At 39.6% G+C, this 19,082-nt stretch overlaps 1 protein-coding gene across 2 annotated transcripts in view; it reads left to right on the top strand.

The window, feature by feature from the left end:
* The window catches only part of Ric1 (RIC1 homolog, RAB6A GEF complex partner 1), a 127,346-nt gene extending 111,009 nt beyond the window's left edge, over nt 1-16,337 (top strand). For both annotated transcript variants that reach the window (XM_004653178.2, XM_045149157.1), the window contains 8 exons: nt 1,349-2,077; nt 8,756-8,914; nt 9,003-9,139; nt 10,666-10,952; nt 11,592-11,744; nt 12,183-12,360; nt 12,502-12,690; nt 14,278-16,337. In XM_004653178.2, the coding sequence (XP_004653235.2) occupies nt 1,349-2,077; nt 8,756-8,914; nt 9,003-9,139; nt 10,666-10,952; nt 11,592-11,744; nt 12,183-12,360; nt 12,502-12,690; nt 14,278-14,566 (2,121 nt within the window). In that variant the 3' untranslated portion in view covers nt 14,567-16,337. The remainder of the gene's footprint in view (nt 1-1,348; nt 2,078-8,755; nt 8,915-9,002; nt 9,140-10,665; nt 10,953-11,591; nt 11,745-12,182; nt 12,361-12,501; nt 12,691-14,277) is intronic.
* Nucleotides 16,338-19,082: the final 2,745 nt, after the last annotated feature.

Genomic DNA, 19,082 nt, shown 5'->3' with positions numbered 1-19,082 from the left:
TAAAGTGCAAGTTATTTCAAGCATTACAAAGGTATGAGCAGGCTGGGGAGATGGCTCAGTAGGTAAAGTGCCCGCTTACCCAAGCATGGTATGATCCCCAGAACCCACATACAATGCTTTGTATGGTGTTGGTGCAGTCAGCTTCACGTTGCTGTCAGAAAATACCCAACCAAGATCAGCCTGTTGGAGGAAAGGGTTTATTTTGGCTTACAGACTCAAGGAGGAGCTCCATACTGCCAGGGGAAAACAGTGGCATGAGCAGAGGGTGAACATCACCTCCTGGCAAGCATCAGCAGGACAGTGTGGCAAACAGCAAGGGGAAACTGGCTATAATGTATTACATGAGGATCCACTTTCTATATTGCTGCCAGTTGGGGACCTAGCTTTCAGAACACGTAAATTTATGGGGGACACCTGAATCAAATTACCACATAGGCATATACCTGTATTCCCAGTACTGAGAAGGCAGAGATAAGAGGATCCCTGGGGCAGGCTGGTTAGCCTGTGTAGCTAAATGGCTGAGCTCCTTGTTCAGGAGTGGAAAGAGAGAGAGGAAGACACCCAACCAAGACCTGGCTTCCACACAAAAGTGCACATGCACCCACACATATACACAGACATGCATGCACTACACACACACACAAAAGCGGAGGGGAGCAAGGTGTGAGATTAGGATTAACAGGAGAATGATGTCTTGTTATTAAAATAAAGTTTTTTAAAAAGACCTGAAAAGGGTGGACATGGTGGCACACACCTTTAGCACTTGGGAAGCAGAGGTAGGAGGATCCGCCATGTGTTTGAGACCACCCTGATATTACGTACTGAATTTCAGGTCAGCCTGAGCTAGAGCGAGACCTACCTGGAAAAACCAAAAAAAAAAAAAAAAAAAAAGATAGGAAGTATATAAAGTTCATCTTATAACTAAATTTAAGACTAAAAGGTGAAGGATAAATCCCAAAATAAGAAAATGTCTATCAAGATGTAATAAGCACATTTCAGTGGGAAAATAAATTAGTGACATTCATTGAGTTTTATTTTTAGATTTCAAAGCATATACTTTGGAAGGCCAATTCTAACTAAATACCTCACTTTCCTCAAGTTGTACTGTTACTTTGAGAGACCTAGAAAACTAGTACCGAGGAAGTTAAGAACGTAGACATTTAATGGGAAAAAGAAAAACTTTTTTTTTTTCAAGGTAGGGTCTTGCTCAGGCTTACCTTATATTCACTATCTAGTCTCAGGCTAGCCTCAAATTCAGTGATCTTCCTACGTTGGCTTCTAGAATGCTGGGTAAAGGTGTGTACCACCATGCCCAACTAAGAAATAATTCTTGTGTCTTCTTTTTCAGCTGCCATTCTGTCCTCCTGTTGTACTAGCTCAGTCTGTGGAAAATGTTTGGACTACATGTCGAGCAAATAAACAAAAACGTCACCTTCTGGAGGCCCTCTGGTTGAGCTGTGGTAGTGCTGGGATGAAAGTTTGGCTACCCCTCTTTCCTAGGGATCACCGCAAGCCCCATTCCTTTCTGTCCCAGCGGATTATGCTGCCTTTCCATATCAACATTTACCCCCTGGCGGTACTATTTGAAGATGCATTGGTCCTTGGTGCTGTCAATGACACTGTACTCTATGACTATTTGTATCCTCGGAACAGTGCTAGGGAGCAGCTGGAAGTGTTCTTCCCTTTCTGTGTTGTGGAGAGAACCTCTCAGATCTACCTCCACCACATCCTCCGTCAGCTTCTGGTCAGGAACCTTGGAGAGCAAGCCCTGCTCTTGGCTCAGTCCTGTGCTGCGTTACCTTACTTCCCTCATGTGCTGGAGCTCATGCTCCACGAAGTGCTGGAAGAAGAAGCTACCTCACGGGAGCCCATTCCCGACCCGTTGCTTCCCACTGTGGCAAAATATATCACTGAGTTCCCCCTTTTCCTGCAGACAGTTGTTCATTGTGCCAGGAAGACTGAATATGCTCTCTGGAATTACCTTTTTGCAGCTGTTGGAAACCCCAAGGACTTATTTGAAGAATGTTTGATGGCTCAGGATTTAGATACAGCTGCCTCTTACCTTATTATCTTACAGGTAATAGCTTTACAGCTTTCCTTGTAATGGTACAAGAATTAATTCGCTTAAATATGTGGGTAGGGGAAATATGTCCTGTGTTGATTCCGCTGATTGTGTTTATGGGATTTCTCTACAGTGTTTATCTTTCATTTTGAAGAACTCAGTCTCATCAGGATTTCCTTGAATATTACAAAAGTAGCATTACAAAGGTTTTTGTCCTGTTTATCATATATAACTAGGGCAACCTGATTAATGTTTTCAGAGTATAACTTTCATTGATGCTGAAGAATTGGGTTTTTTGTTGTTGTTGTTTGGTTTGGTTTGGTTTTTCAAGGTACGGTCTCACTCTAGCCCAGGCTGACTTAGAATTCAATATGTAGTCTCAGGGTAGCCTCAAATTAATGGTGATCCTGCTACCTCTCTGCCTCCCAAGTGCTGGGATTAAAGGTGTGTACCACCATATCTGGTGAAGAAAATTTTTATTACCTGTATTATATGATATACATATTCCATAATAAATATTACATTAGACTACTAAAATGCTATGTATAAGAACATGAGCTGGTGTGGAGGCTCATGCTTGTAATCCCAGCACTGGGAAGGTTGAGGTAGGAGGACCAACATGAATTTCAATTGAGCCCAGGCAGGGCTTGAGTGAGACCTTGCCTCAAAAAATAAATAAAAAAGTAAACAATAAAAGAAAAGAAACAATAGTGAAAAAGTGTTACTTTGGACATTAGTGTTTTCTGAGCTGTCCACAACAAGGGACTTAACTGCTTTTTAATATTTGAGTAATTTTTTGTAATGTGTAATTATTGAGGGGATTCTGATTAAACCAAGCTTATAACACAGCATTAGACCTTTAACTTCTGTAGCAAGCTGAAAATGTGTTGAGACTCCTAAAAGTTTGTTTCAATATATGTTTGAAAAGGGGCTCAATACTTCAGATTTGAAGGTTTACACTTAAAATTTATTTCAAATTACTATAGTTATTTTCATTGGTGTAAGAATCTAATCATAACCTAGTTTGAATCTCAAGCAGTTTACTCTCAGCTTATTTGCTTCAGGAAAAACCAGGGGAGATATTCAAGTAGAGGTGCATAACCCTGAGATTATGGTTATTTAGTTAACTCTCCTGAGGCCAGGGGTGACCACAGAATAAGAACAATCTAAACAAATGCAGCTGTTTCTTTCATTATGAGTCACTCCTTGGGCCTTCAGTGATCTCCCTAACAGTGGAATTGGGAATTGTTAATCTAGCAGATTCTCTAAGATGCTATGGATTGGCAGCTAATAATTATAATTAAACTCAAGTCTGTCACACAGCTTTTGAGGAATGCAAACAGGCATTTAGATTGAATTTGTCAAAGTGTTGAGGAGGTTGAATTTGTGAAATAAAAATTGAGGATGTTGAGTATACAACAGTAGTACTTGATATCACCCAAAGCAAAGAGTTTTAGTCACAACCTCAGATGACTTTTGTGGGAATAGATACAGGTTTATTGGAGTCAGGTAAGCTTAGATTTATGTTCTTTTTAGATTTTACTTTTTTGAAGTAGGGTCTCACTCCACCCCAGGCCTACCTGGAATTCACTAAGTAGTGTCCGGCTGGCCTCAAACTCAAGGTGATCCTCCTACCTCTGCCTCCTCAGTGCTGTGATGAAAGGTGTGTGCCATCACGCCCAGCTATATTTTACTTTATTTGGTATAGAGAGATTTAGATACCATTCATTCTAGCCTTTTTCAAGCACAGGTTTTGTTGATTCTGATCCCCTTTCCTTCCCTCAGTCCCCTTCCCCCTAATATCCTCCTCCATTCTGTGTACATGTCACATGTGTCCTTTAGCCCTTCCCTCACCCCTCTCCTAGTCCCTCACTTTTGGTTATGATTTTACCTTTATAAGTTTTACCCACATTTGCCCCTGTACGTATACATCCTTATAGATATTACAAGCTAAGGACTGCATATCAGAGAGAACACATGGTTTTGAGCTTTCTGGTTCTGGAACATCATACTTAGTTATTCTTTTCAAATTCATCCATTTTCCTATAAATCATAATTTCATTTTGCTGTACTGCCGAATAGAATTCTGTTGTTTTTATGTACCACACTTTCATTATCCACTCATCTTTCTAGGCATCTAGGCTGATTTTAATTCTTAGTTATTGGAAGCAGAGTAACAATAAACATGGGTGTGCAATTGTCCCTGTAGTAGTGTGTGGAGTCCTTAGGGTTTATGCCCAGGAGTGGTGTATCTGGGGCATATGGGAGTTTTAGTTCTAAGTTTGTTTTGTTTTTTAATATTTTATTTATTTATTTTGGTTTTTCGAGGTAGGGTCTCGCTCTGGTCCAGGCTGACCTGGAATTAACTCTGTAGTCTCAGGGTGACTTTCACTCACGGCGATCCTCCTACCTCTGCCTCCCCAGTGCTGGGATTAAAGGCGTGTGCCACCATGCCATCACGCCTGGCTTATTTATTTATTTGAGAAGCAGACACAGAGACAGACAGAGAAAAATGGGTGTGCCAGGGCCTTGTGTAACTGCAAATGAACTCCAGACACTTGCACCTCTTTGTGCCTCTGGTTTCCATGGATACTGGGAATAGAACCCAAGCCTAGCTTTGCAAAGCACCTTTAACTGCTGAGCCATCGATCCAGCTGTAGTTTTTGAAAAGTTTTGAGTTTTTGAGAACTCACCATGTTAATTTCCATAGTGACTACCAGTTTTCACTCCCACAAACAGTAGATAACAGTTTCTCTTTCCCCACATCCATGCCAGCCCTTGTCAGTTTTCTTGTTGTGAGCCATACTGACAAAGGTAGAATGGTATTGCAAAGTTGCAATATTTAAAATTTAAAATTTTTTTTTTAAAATGCATTTGTCATGTTGCTGGGATGTTGAACACATTTTAAAGTACTTATTGGTCATTTGTGGGTTAGGGAGGTTGAGGTAGGGTCTCACTGTAGCCCAGGCTGACCTGGAACTCACTCAGTAGTCCCAGGCTAGCCTTGAACTCACAGCAGTCCTCCTACCTTCTGAGTGCTGGAATTAAAGGCATATGCCACCATGCCCACATGTGTTTGTTCTTTTGTGAACTGTCTGTTCATTAGCCCATTTGCTGATGGGCAGATTTATTTTGGGAGTGTCCAGTTTTTGCAGTTATTTATGAATTCTGTCTAAAGTATAACTGGCAAAGATCCTCCCTCCCCAGTTGTGTAGACTGTCTGAAGTTTAACTGGCAAAGATTTCTCCCCACCCAGTTCTGTAGAATTGCTGGTGGTTTGTTTAGCATTGTAGAAACTTTTTAGTCTCATGCACCCTAATTTGTTTATTCTTGGGGCTGTTTTCTGTGCTATTAGAAGCCTGTTCAGAAAGTTTTTGCCTATGTCTATATCTTGGAGTGTGTTCCCTAAGTTTTCCTTTAGCAGTTTCAGTGTCTCAGGTTTTAGATTAAAGTCTTTGACCCACTTTAAATTGATATTTGCACAGGGTTAAAGATAGAGATCTAATTTCATTCTTCTGCAGATGGATCTCCAGTTGTGCCAGCACTGTTTGTTGTTTAGGCTAAATTTTTCTACTGGATGTCTTTGGCTCTTCTGTCAAAGATTAGGTGGTCAAAGTAATATGGATTTATTTTAGTTCTGTTGGTCTATATTTGTTTTAGTGCCAATACCATGCTGTCTTTATCACTGTTGATTGCCCTATATCTTGAGATGAGAAATTATAATACTTCCAGCTATTCCATCTCCTTAGGATTGCTTTGGCTATTCCTGGTCTATTGTGCTTCTTTCTATATGAATTCCTGGGTTATTTTTTCCAGTTATGGTTATGAGCATCATTGGAATTTTGTTGGGGATTTTGTTGAATCTGTAATTACTTTTGGCAAGATAGCCATTTTCACAATACTGATTCTGACAATCCAGGAGCATCGATAGTCTCTCCATCATCTAGTATTATCATTGTTTTTAATATCTTGAAGTTATCATGGTAGAGATCCTTCACATTTTTGGTTAGGCTTATTCCTAACTATTTTAAATTTCTTGCAGCTATTAGAATGGGACATTTTTATTGATTGGTTTCTTTGAAGTTCATTATTGGGGTCTGCAGTCGTTTGATTCAGGCATCCCCACAAACTTAGGTGTTCTGAATACTAGGTTCACAGATGATGGCGATCTGGGAATTAACACCTCCAGGAGGCAGTGTATTGTTGGGGACAGTCTTATGGGTATTAACAGCCAGTTTCCCTTGCCAGTGTTTGTACATTCCTATTCCTGTTGTCTACCTGATGTTGGCTAGGGGGTGATGTCAATCTCTGCTCATACTGTCATTTTACCCTGCTTATCATGGAACTTCCCCATGAGACTATAAACCAAAATAAACCCTTTTCCCCCACAAGTTGCTCTTCGTCAAGTGTTTTCTGGCAGCAATGCGAACCTGACTGCAACAGTAATGTTGGTACCAAGGAGTGGGATTGCTGCTAGACACCTAACTGTGTGGCTTTGGCCTTTTGGACCTATTTTCAAGAGGAATGTGGGAGGATTTGAAACCTCAGCCTAAGAGATGTCTTGCAGTACTGTAAGTACAGCTTGATGGACTGTTCTGGTCAGAGTTGAAAGACCAGATTGCAGTAAAAACTATGAACTGTGAAATTTGGCTTATGAGGGTGAAAAAGAGTTTTGCCTGTACTGGGCTTAAAGCAGTTTGTGTGAGAGGCTTGCTGTTATGCCTATGTCCTGAGAACTTGTGCAGGTTTCCTTTGCATAGAAACAGACTGGTGTGTGCAGAGGGATATGGCACAGAAAGAAATCTTTGGGTCAAAACTTCAGCTTGTTCAGATGCAATTGTATGAGAGATTACAACCAACCATTGAGATTGGGCCAGCTGACCTGCATTGTGGCAATAGGAAGAATATAGACTCTTTTGAAGGGGCATCTGAGTGCTCAAGGAGTGGAGTTCTTCAAAGTCTGCTTTACCCTCCACCCCTACCCCCGATTAACAAATTGCCACCCTACCTGGTATTGTGGAGTATAAGAAATGCAGGAAAGAGGGTTATTGAGCTTGCAACACAGTCTTGTTTTGGAAAAGGCCATGGGTAGTGTGAATGAAGCAGGTTTGCTGGATACCTGCATGGAGACTGATGGAGCCATGAGGATGAACCATGGGTTGCAGTGAAGACCCATTGGAGATGCTGGGACTACGAGATAGCTATTAAGGAAAGGTGCCAGCCCCAGATGAAGTTTTCCAGAACTGTGAGTAACCTAGTTGGAGGGGTGGACTTGATTTGTCACAGTCTAGGGTTGTTGGACTTGGAGCTACAGAATTTGATGTTTGCCCTGTTTAAATATTGTATTGGAGCTGGAGAGATGGCTTAGCGGTTAAGTGCTTGCCTGTGAAGCCTTAGGACCCCCCAGTTCGAGGCTCCATTCCCCAGGACCCACTTAAGGCAGATGTACAAAGTGGCACATACATCTGGAGTTTGTTTGCAGTTGCTGGAGGCCCTGGCGCATCCATTCTCTCCTTCTCTCCCTCCTTCCCCTCCTTTTCTCTCTGTCTGTTGCTCTCAAATAAGTAAATGAAAATTGAATATTGTATTGGTTAAATATTTCTTTGCTATACCCAATGCCATATTTTGCAGTGTGAATGTGTATTATGTGCCATTATGGTTTTTTTTAGGGGGGGTTGGTATTATGGCTCAGTGAAAAGATGTTGGGCTATGGGAATGTGTAAACACCATTAGGATGAATTAAAAGATGTGGGGACTTTGAAAGTTGGACTGAATGTATTCAGTTTACATCATAGATGATTAACAGTTTATGGGGGGCAGGGGCGGAATGTGATGGTTTGATTTACATGTCCCCCATAAACCTAAGTGTTCTAAATGCTAGGTTCCCAGATGATGGAGGTTTGGGAATTAACACCTCCAGGAGGCAGTGTATTGTTGGGGGCAGGCTTATTGTTGTTATAGCCAGTTTCCCCTTGCCAGTGTTTGGCACACTCTCCTGTTCCTGTTTTCCACCTGTTGTTGCCCAGAGGGTGATGTCCACCCTCTGCTCATTTTGTCATTTTCTCCTGCCATCATGGAGCTTCCCCGCGAGCCTATAAGCCAAAATAAACCCTTTTTCCTCCCCACAAATTGCTCTTGGTCATGTCTTTTCTGGCACCTGTGTGAACCTGACTGCAACGGTGTCTAGAGAAGCTACTTATTTTTTGTGTTGACTCTAGGAGTTTTCTTGTAATTTCTATTCTTTTAAGTATAGAATTATATCATCTGCAAAGAGGGGTAGTTAGACTTCTTCCTTTCCTATTTTTATTTCTTTTATATCTTCTTGCTTTTCTGTTGATCTTCAGCAATTTAAGTCAGTCAGTTTTTTTTCACCTGTAAAATAGGAATGATAGAACTATTTTGCAGTCACTGCAAGAAATAAGATAATTATGTAAGGTATATGTTTAATAAAGTATCTGGCATGTAACTGGGCTTCGATAAATTATAATATATGTTATACCAGGAGAGTACCTGCTTCGCTTTTCCTCATGGAACTTTTTAATACTACTTTTAATTTTACTGTTAAGTTACTGAATACAATACTATGGCTTGTTTATTTCTTGTATTTGGGGAATCATGGAGGAAGGAATTGCTTACCTTTTCCCAAATCATGTATTATAAAAAGAATGCTGTCTTCCTTGGTTTCTTTTATAGAATATGGAAGTCCCTGCAGTCAGTAGACAGCATGCTACCCTTCTGTTCAACACAGCACTTGAACAAGGCAAATGGGACCTATGTCGACACATGATTCGATTTCTTAAAGCCATTGGTTCTGGAGAATCTGAGACCCCTCCATCCACACCTACAGCTCAGGTTAGTTGCAAAGTTGTATAGCTATTTTAGAGTGTACACATATTAGGCATCTTCCATTAAAACTGTTGCATTTTGTATGTAATGACAGGAGCCCAGTTCGAGTGGTGGATTTGAGTTCTTCAGGAATCGAAGCATCAGTTTGTCCCAGTCAGCTGAAAATGTTCCCCCTAGTAAATTCAGCTTACAGAAAACACTAAGTATGCCATCTGGTCCTTCTGGGAAAAGGTAAAAGAATAAAGAACTATTACTGCTTCCAGGGCATTTGTGACACATTGCATTTCATGGCATTTACAAAACTAGGCCTTATGGAAATAACTTAATTCAGTTGCAGACCCCTTTTTCTTTTTTTAAAATGTGTGTGTGCACGCTATGCACGCGTGCAAACATATGTACATGTCAGGCTCTCTTGTTGCTACAAATGTCTGCCAGGCTTAACTTGGGTGTCTGAAAGATTGAACCCAGGGCCAGCTGACTTTGCAAACAAACACCTTTAACCATTGAGCCATCTCCCCAACCTCTGACATATGTTGGTCTTTAAAACTCTGGATGTTGTTGCTCACTGTGCAGGTGAAAGAGAGAAAGAGGCTCAAAAAAATTGAACTTGGTTATGTTCATATAATGGGAGGCAGAATGAAGTGTAAATCCAGAAGTTGTGCTTCAGAGACTGAGCTGTTTACTGTCCCATTGCATTACCTCTCATCGTGGGTACCCCACCACCCAGTTACCAAACCACTTACATGTGTGCTCATACATTTAAGATATGTTAGACTGGGCTGGACAGATGGCTTAGCAGTTAAGGCATTTGCCTGTGAAGCCTAAGGACCCATGTTTCACTTCCAGATCCCACATAAACCAGACACACAAGGCAACACAAGCAGAAGATTGCACAAGCACACTAGGTAGCGCATGCTCCTGGAGTTCAATTGCAATGTTTGGAGGCGATGGTGCACCAGTCCTCTCTCCCCCTTTCCCCTCCCTACTCCATTAAAGATAAAAAACAGCTGGGCATGGTGGCACACGCCTTTAATCCCAGCACTTGAGAGGCAGAGGTAGGAGGATCGCTGTGAGTTCAAGACCACCCTGAGACTATATAGTGAATTCTAGGTCAGCCTGGGGCTAGAGCAAGACCCTACCTCAAAAAACTAAAAATAAATAAATAAATAAAAACAACCAGGTGTGGTGGCACACGCCTTTAATCAGCACTCAGGAGGCAGAGGTAGGAAGATCACCGTGAGTTTGAGGCCACTCTGAAACTACATAGTGAATTCCAGGTGAACATGGACTAGAATGAGGCTCTGCCTCAACAAATCAAATTAATTAATTAATTAATTTTTTAAAATATATGGCAGACAATATTTTAGTTATTCATAGCTCAGTGAGAGATTTCATTTCACTTTGTCTTCCATTTTAATTTCTCTGATCTCTTACCTACTTACCTCTTTCACTGGTCTTTCCAAATGCATCATTTGTCTGCTCCCCTTTTTTCCCCCTTCTACCACCTGCTGTCCTTTTCCTATGTGCTGCTTTCGTCTTTATTCTTATTGCATATGTTCATTGTACAAATTGGTCAAAAGAACTAGCTGTTCTCCAAGTGTGCAACATGTTATGGTGTTACACAGAGAAGCTCTGAAGCTTTTTATTCCTGTTCAGGCAGAATTAAATAATGGTTCTCTTACCTCCTGTTCTGCTTACTCAGAGCTAACACATAGAAACGTGTGCCGTCTGTCAGCTTTCTTCATTTCCACTTGCAGATGGAGCAAAGACAGTGACTGTGCTGAGAACATGTATATTGACATGATGCTCTGGAGACATGCTCGACGTCTCTTAGAAGATGTGCGGTTAAAGGATCTTGGCTGTTTTGCAGCCCAGCTAGGTTTTGAACTAATCAGTTGGCTGTGCAAGGAACGGACCCGAGCTGCCCGGGTAGACAACTTTGTAATAGCCCTTAAGAGACTCCACAAAGATTTCCTGTGGCCACTTCCCATTATCCCAGCCTCTTCTATCTGCTCCCCTTTCAAAAATGGAAAATATCGAACAGGTAATATAGACTGCCACCTTTTTTACACAAACTGTATTTTTAGTCCAAGTATTTTGACATGTTACCATTAATTAACATTCAAAGAAGTCTTTTCATCCATACTCAAGCATAAAATAGCCAACTTTTTTGTACATCAGTTGAAATATCATTTCACCAAGAATATATGAGGTCAAACATGCCTTTGTCCATTTTTTTTTTCCTTGAGGGAGAGAGAGAGAGACAGAGAATGGACATGCCAGGGCCTCCAGCCACTGCAAACAACTCCAGATGCATGTGCCACCCTTGTTTATCTGGCTTACATGGCTACTGGGTTATTGAAATTGAGTCCTTAGGCTTCGCAGGCAAGCACCTTAACCATAAAGTCATCTCTCCAGCCCATCTTTATGTCTTGTGACCTAAAATTAGACCTTGAAGTCTAATTCATAAATCTAACCATTATTATTATATTAGATTATAAACAAATTAAGAACTGACTGAATGTAAAAGCTCTCACTCCTGTTCTGGCAAGGAATTTTGCAGTGTTAGTCATGCTGTCAAAATAAGCTAAATTGTGACAGAATTCATACCAAATAAATGGCTAAAATGCATCTTTAAATCTATCCCTTAACCCCCATTTTTGTTTGTGGTCTTACCCTGTAGTGGGGAACCTTGAGATAGAAGCTGGTATCTCTAATATTCAACGAAGTCAGAGTTGGCTCAGCAACATTGGCCCCACCCATCATGAAATCGAGACAGTCTCATCCCAAGGACCACATATGCAAGATGCTTTCCTGTCACCATTATCTAATAAAGGTAAGATTATTTAAGTTTTAGCTACTTGATGCTGATATGTAGCATTATAAAATCTTGCTATATTTATTTTAGTAATTGGTCTAATTCTTTTGTCCAGTACTGGGGATTGAATTTAGGGCCTCATGCATGCTAGGCAGGCACTCTACCACTGATACCACCCTTACCTTACAGTGCTGACAACTTTTTTTAATGTGAGCTGTTGCCATGTGTGGTGGCTGCCATTACTTTTTAGTTGGAAAATTAGTTGTTTTTCCATCCTAAGGCAATATGTCTATTTATTGCTCTACTAGTTTTTTTTAATATCTACTTTTGTTCATATTAAGGCCATTTTAGCAGTAAGTTTAATGTTTTCATTTCAAATACCTGAGGAGAAATCAACATCTCAGAAATAGCCAATATTAAAAATTAAAATGTAATTTACTTTTGAAAATTCTACAGGTGATGAATGCAGCATTGGTTCGGCCACAGACTTGACTGAAAGTAGCTCCATGGTAGATGGGGATTGGACAGTGGTGGATGAAAACTTTTCCACACTCAGTTTGACTCAGTCTGAGCTAGAGCACATCTCTATGGAGTTGGCGAGTAAAGGGCCTCATAAATCCCAAGTCCAGCTTCGGTGAGATTTTCAGCTTTTTAAAGTCATAGAAAAGCCTATTCAGGCTATTTGTGTGCACAGGGCTGCTTTCCATATAAATGTTGCCTTTCTGTACCCTGAGCAATCGTGTTTAATACAAATCATTGTCTTGTTCTTACATAGTTATTTGCTACACATTTTCATGGAGGCAGGATGTCTGGACTGGTGTGTTGTCATTGGCCTGATTCTTAGAGAATCCTCAGTCATCAATCAGATTTTGGTTATTGCTCAGTCTTCAGAGGTGGATGGAGAGATATTACAGAACATAAAGACAGGGCTGCATGCTGTGGACCGATGGGCCTCTACAGATTGGTACGTACTAGTTTCCACAAGCTTAGTGTACTTTGTTGAGTGCTGACTTCACATTAAAACTGTTGTAATACATTTGTTTATTTTTTAATATCCACAGTTGAAATAAAATGTGCTTTTATAGTTGGTATGTTTTAAAACTACTTTGTTTACCCATCTACTTTTGGGTAAAGTCAGTGAGTAAAGTTTATAGTGTTGGCCAGCTTATGATATGGATGAATATCACTAACTTAATGATATTGTACAAGTGAACTGTGAATTGAGATGTATAGTCCTCTCTAACTGGAGTTTATAACATAAAGTCTTCTTGAAAAGACAAAAAATACGTAATCAGATTGGGGGGGGGGCTACTTGTATGTGTGGTATGTACACATGGATGTAAAGAAATGCCCTGTGTGTATGCATGTGGAAGCCAAAGAAGGTGTCAGGTGCCCTCTACTGCTTTTCACATTTCTTTAAGACAGTCTCTCGCTGAACCTTGCACTCTCATCTGTACCTTGCACTGTTTCTCAATTTTAAACTAGCTGACCAGCAAACCCCAGTCATGCTCCTGTCTTCCCCAAGTGGTAGGATTACAAGTGTACATAGCCCCATGTAGCTTTGTACATGGTTGCTGGGGATTGAACTCAGGTCCTCATGCTTGCACAGCAAGTGCCTGTACCTACTAAGCCATCTCTCAAGCCCTGATCTGTGAATTTTAACACTTCATGACAGCTACTGACATGTCAAGTTCAGAGCTCTTGCACTCTAGTCTGTACTGTTTACTTCTATAGTTTTCCTTAATTATCAAATACATGTGAGATGCTCTCTGAAGGTTGTTTTATGATCAAAATCCTTCTGGTCCTTCAAGTGTTGAGTATTATTTTAATACTGGTGTTAGTCTTTATTTTTCTCATTGCTATGACCAAAATACCTGACTACTAAAGCAGCTTAAGGAAGACAAAAGGTTTATTTTGGTGCACAGGTCCAGGTGCAGTCTATCATGGCAGCAAGATGTTAAAGCCACTGGTAGGGAGAGATAATTGCTTATATTCAGCCCGCTTTGTTTTATTCAGTTTAGGACCTCCACGCATGGAAAAGTACTACCCAGTTGGGGGAGGGGTCCTTCCCACCTCAGTTAACATGATCTAGAAACTCCCTTACAGGGTACCCCAAGTTTGTTTCCTTAGTAACTATAAAAAATCAAGTTGACAAGAACAATATCACATCGTTACTGCTAAGAAATAAGACTCAGGCTGATGCTGCCCATATAAAACCTTCATAATAGGAAGGGGAAAATGATGACATCAAAATAGATTAGTTGAAAAGAAGGGATTCAGTGAGGGGGCTTCAGTGAGGGAAAGGGAGGCTGTGGGAGGGGGTTTATTATCATGGTATATTGTCTATATGCACAGAGGTTGTCAATGAAAAATTAAGACAGCCTATGCTATATACACCTCCTCCTGTGCTGGGCACAGCACCCTAAAAGTCTTCCCTTCCTTATAACAAATCATTTCCCTTACTGTGTCAGTGTATAGGAGTAGTTTATCCATAACCACTGAGTCTTGAATTACAGGAGATCAGAACTATCTTTTTTCCCCCTTTACTCAGCCCTGGATATAAGCCATTTTTAAACATCATTAAGCCACAACTTCAGAAGCTCAGTGAGATAACACAAGAGCAGGTTCAGCCTGACGCCTTCCAGCCAACAGCAGTGGGTAAGGCTCCTGAACAGAGCAGCCCCCGGCCAGAGGAGAGCAGAGGTTCTTCTAGCCATGGCAGCATCCTTCTAAATGAGACTGGGGGAAGCAACATGGTCAGCCGGAAAGATGAGGACACAACTGAAGTAGAAGAGGAGGAACCACTTCAGGATGGGGCTTACGACTGCTCTGTGTCCTAACAAGAGCCAGAACATCACAACAGGCAGTATTAGCAGCAGCATGCAACTGAGTACACTGTGACCTGGTTGAATGGTATAACAGGGAAAGAACTCGAGTCACAAACACTTTGGTAAAGTATTACAAGTTTTTAATGAACTTTTTTTCTTAAAAAAATTGTTTTACTCCATAAAAATGTGGTATCAAGTAAAGCATCTTTCATAAGAAACTTTGCAGTAGAAGGTAACAGTATTGTACCAGTGTACGACAATATTTTGGTGTTATTCACAGGTTTGTACCTCTTATAGGGCACCCAGTGAGCTTATTTTTTCCCTACTTAAGCTTCATACCTGTTTTCTGGTTCAAAATGTATTTAGGCTGTTTTTTGTTTGCTTTTTGTTTTCCCGTTTAAATAAATGCTAAGGTGCATTCTGTGGTTCACAAGGTATTTGATCGATCTCTCTCTCTCTGCTTCCTTGGGTAGAACCCACTGGACCCACCAATTGGTCTTTTGAATTGATGCCTACCCTCACTCAGTATGTGCCAGTGGGTGGAGACCCTTTGGCTTACTAGCCTGTTAAGACCCAAGTTGTGAACTGATGAAAGCCACGTACCTGTGAGTTATAATGCACCTGGTGTAGCAAGCTTGCTTCCTGTTAAATCAATGTGGACAGAGGGCAAGGAGTTCTTACCAATTATGCTGACACCACTAAACTTTTGTATCAAAGAAGTGTATCTTTTTGTGAATACGCTTATGTAAATATATTCAAAGACACTGTCAATATTTTTAAGACTTGTATTATATATAATCTAAGTTTTATGATGGATTCTGCATGCCCATACTATTGGAATAAAGACAGGGCTAACTCTTTCCAAATTGAGCAGTCTTCATAAAGATAGGTTTATTGGCTTGGTTGTAAAGTAACAGAAGTAGTCCCATGGATCATGAAGTGGAACAGATTTTGTTCAAATTAATATAGTTTCTTATTTATTGCTTTTGTAAATTGAATAAAATGGACTGTAAATAGACTGGGATCCTGTATTATCATAGCTACTAAAAATTAGTATGTAAATTCTTCATTATAAAGTTTAAAAATATTGTATTTCTAGATATAAATATTCGTGTTATACAAACATACTCAGTTGCTTTACACTAAACACATATCCACTATATGTCATTCTAATTACCTAATAACAGTATTAATTTAGATAGCGTGTTTGTACTTGTGCAGTTTAGACAGGAATGCAATGTTATTTTTTATAAAATCTTGTTTATTTTTATAACAATGTACTTGATGTGGACCAAATTTGTACCACTATAAAATAGCCTCTCTTCTAAATACAATTCAGAAATAAAACTCAGTTCTCTATCCTCGTTTTTAAAGTAAATGCTAGATTTAGATGTCTAAGCAAGGTTACCTTTAAAGGAAAACTCAAAATTATTTTGGAATTACTTATTTCAAAATTCACCAACTATTTAAAACAAGTTTGGTAATTTGCTGTCATTTACTTTTCTATAAGTGCAATATCACATAATAAAACTCCTGAATGAGTGGATATTTGACTTGGTACCTGGTCCTTCTGGTGCTACTTTCACTTAAATCTTTATTTAAAACCACCTTCTTCTGAATCTTAAAATGGATTTTTAATGCCTACCATATAAATACACATGGTGCAGCAAAAAATTAAACTGAAAACTCTTCTGTCCTATTCCACTAAGAACCAGCATTTCCTTTTGTATTAGTCAATTTCTAGTGTGACTATTTAGTTAATAAAGATGATTTACCATTATAAGCATCTGTGATCTTTGCTGCTGAGTTTATCCGACACACTTTTTTTTTTTGGTCTACTGGGTTATGAACCCACACAGCCTCCTCACATGCTAATGAGCTATATATAGCCCATGTCGTTGTCATCATTTTGAGACAGGGTCTTTTTGATAAATTGTCCAAGATGAGCACCAACTTGTAATTCAGATACCTATGTAGCTGGGATTGTATTACCACCATCTTAAAAACGGGGCACTAATAAGTTAATGTTATTCCTATGAGAACAAGAAATTTGGCAAGTTTACAGAAAAGCCCTCTTTGGTTAAAATTTTTTAAATGCATTTTGTTGTATTGTTTAGTCCAAAACATATCAATTGTTTAAGTCATATTTTTAGCAAATTTAAATCTTCACAATAACTATTTGAAGGTTATTAGATGTATTTAAATTACTTGCTGATACCAAAACAATTCATTTGAGGGTAGAGTCAACCTTTGCTTGTAATTGAAGTCACTGCTGCTTCTGTAATGTATATTTTTCCTTGGTAAAGGGTAATAAAACCATTACACAGATTTGTCTTATGTATCATCTGAGGTTAATACCAAGAAGTATATGTATTAAAAGTTACAAAAATATTTTCATTTTACAGTTCCACCTCTTAGGACTTTTCTTGGGGCCAGGGAGACAGCCCAGTACAAGCACTTGATGAGCAAGCATGAGGATGACTTAAGTCCTTAACACCCAGGTACAAAGCAATATGCCTATAACCCCAGCGCTGAAGGAGGTGAAGACCAAAGAATTTCTGGGGCTTACTGGTCAGCTAGTCTGACTGAAAAAGAGCAGATCCAGGTTCAGTGAAGAACTCCGTCTCAAGGAAAGAAAGTGCTATAGAGGATACTAAGGGTTCTCCTCTGGCCTCTGCATATATGTACATGGGGCACATGCATCTTCACACACATGTGCATACAGTATATACATGCATACACCATTCATACTACACACACGCTTTTCTTATGAAAGAGCTACAAATTAAGACAAATTTATAATTCGTATATAAAATGTAGTTCAAGACTATGCTGAGACTACATAGTGAATTCCAGGTCAGCATGGTCTAGAGTGAGACCCTACCTCAAGAAACCTAAAAAGAAATATATATACTATGTATGTATATATGTATGTGTACACACACACACATACATACATACAGGACAATAGACATTTCTAGTAGGTGGGATTAAAAATGTTTTTCACTGTTTCCCATTTTTTATGTTCCTAAATATGCTCTGTAGATTTGCTTTTTCTGGATAATTCATGAACATAAACATCTAGAATGTAGATCTTTGTTATACTCTTTGACATAGTTTTAAGATTCTGCCTTGTCACTTTTCCAGTCAGATCTTCTGTCATGTGGATGTTTAAGCCCTTTAGAGGTTGAAGGCTTGTATTTTCCCCTACTTTGAAGTATTAAGTTGCTGTGTATAGTGACACATGCCTTTAATCCCAGCACTTGGGAGGCTGAGGTAGGAGGATCGCCATGAGTTCAAAGCCGCCCTGAGACTACATAGTTAATTCCAGGTCTGCCTGGGCTAGAGGGATACCCTTCTGTGAAAAAAAAAAAAGTCAAAATTACAGAAATAAACAATTTCTACTTTATTTTAAATACCTGTTTTATTATTAATCTCTTTGTCACAGGTGTGTGTGCACGAGTGTGTTATGTATGTAATACAATGGCCATGGTTTCAGGAAACCCCTGGAGATCTCAGAACACACCCCCATGGATTAGGAGGTGGGAGGCACTACTGCATACCTTTGCGTATGAATGTGCATATAGTTTTCACCAGTAGAAATGCTGGACCATATGGTAATTGATTTTTTGAGGAAATGCTAAGCTATTTTCCAGGGAACCTAACATTCCCACTAACAAAAACTGGCTATAAATGTATGGGTTTATTTGTAGACATCAAAAGTACCATCTTGACTATTCTTTCTTTATAGGAAATTTTGAAAGTATCCTCTATTTTTCAAGGTTGAACCTGGCATAGTTAAGGCTGCTTTGGCTATTCTGTGCCTCCTGCAGTTCTATATGAATTTTAGGATCTACTTAACCTTTTCACTTTTCATCACTGAAACAGCTGGACTTCAGTAAAGGTTATATTCAATCTGCAAACTAGTTTGGAGAATATTGTCTTTTTTTTTCTTAACTATTAAGCTTCCCAGTTAGTGAATGTGTCTCATTTTCGGTCTTTAACTTCAGCAGTATTTTGTAGTTTTCAGGGTGAAAGTCTTTCTTATTTGTGAGTGTTTCATCCTTCCTGATAGTTTTTAACTGTTTTCAATTTGTATACCTTTTCTCTTCCTGTCAAATTGTCCTGGCTGGGGAGATGACATCTGGAGTTGGTTTGTAGTAGCTAGAGGCCCTAGTGCACCTATTCTCTCTATCTCCCCCCCCCAAAAAAAATAGATAAAAACTTAAGAAAGTACTGTGGGTACAAGAAAAATGAAATATGGGGTTGGGATCTAGGTTAAGAGATCCATTCTGTTAAAGAGTCTAGCATATTTTTATTTCAGTAACATTGTAAGGCAACAATTAACTTTATAGCAAGTCAACAAGCCAGTGACAAGAGATAGACATATTCTTTCTACAGCTTCCTAAGTCAGCAAGCTGGCTTGTGGCCCCCTTCATGGTACTACCACAGGGAATTCTGCCATGTTTAGTTACAGCTGCTACACTATGAAAACACTTCAAGCAACAGTCACTTCAAACAAAAGAAC

This window comes from Jaculus jaculus, chromosome 1, assembly GCF_020740685.1.
Source record: "Jaculus jaculus isolate mJacJac1 chromosome 1, mJacJac1.mat.Y.cur, whole genome shotgun sequence".
Taxonomy (NCBI): Eukaryota; Metazoa; Chordata; class Mammalia; order Rodentia; family Dipodidae; genus Jaculus; species Jaculus jaculus.
This window is presented reverse-complemented; position numbering and strand designations above follow the sequence as displayed.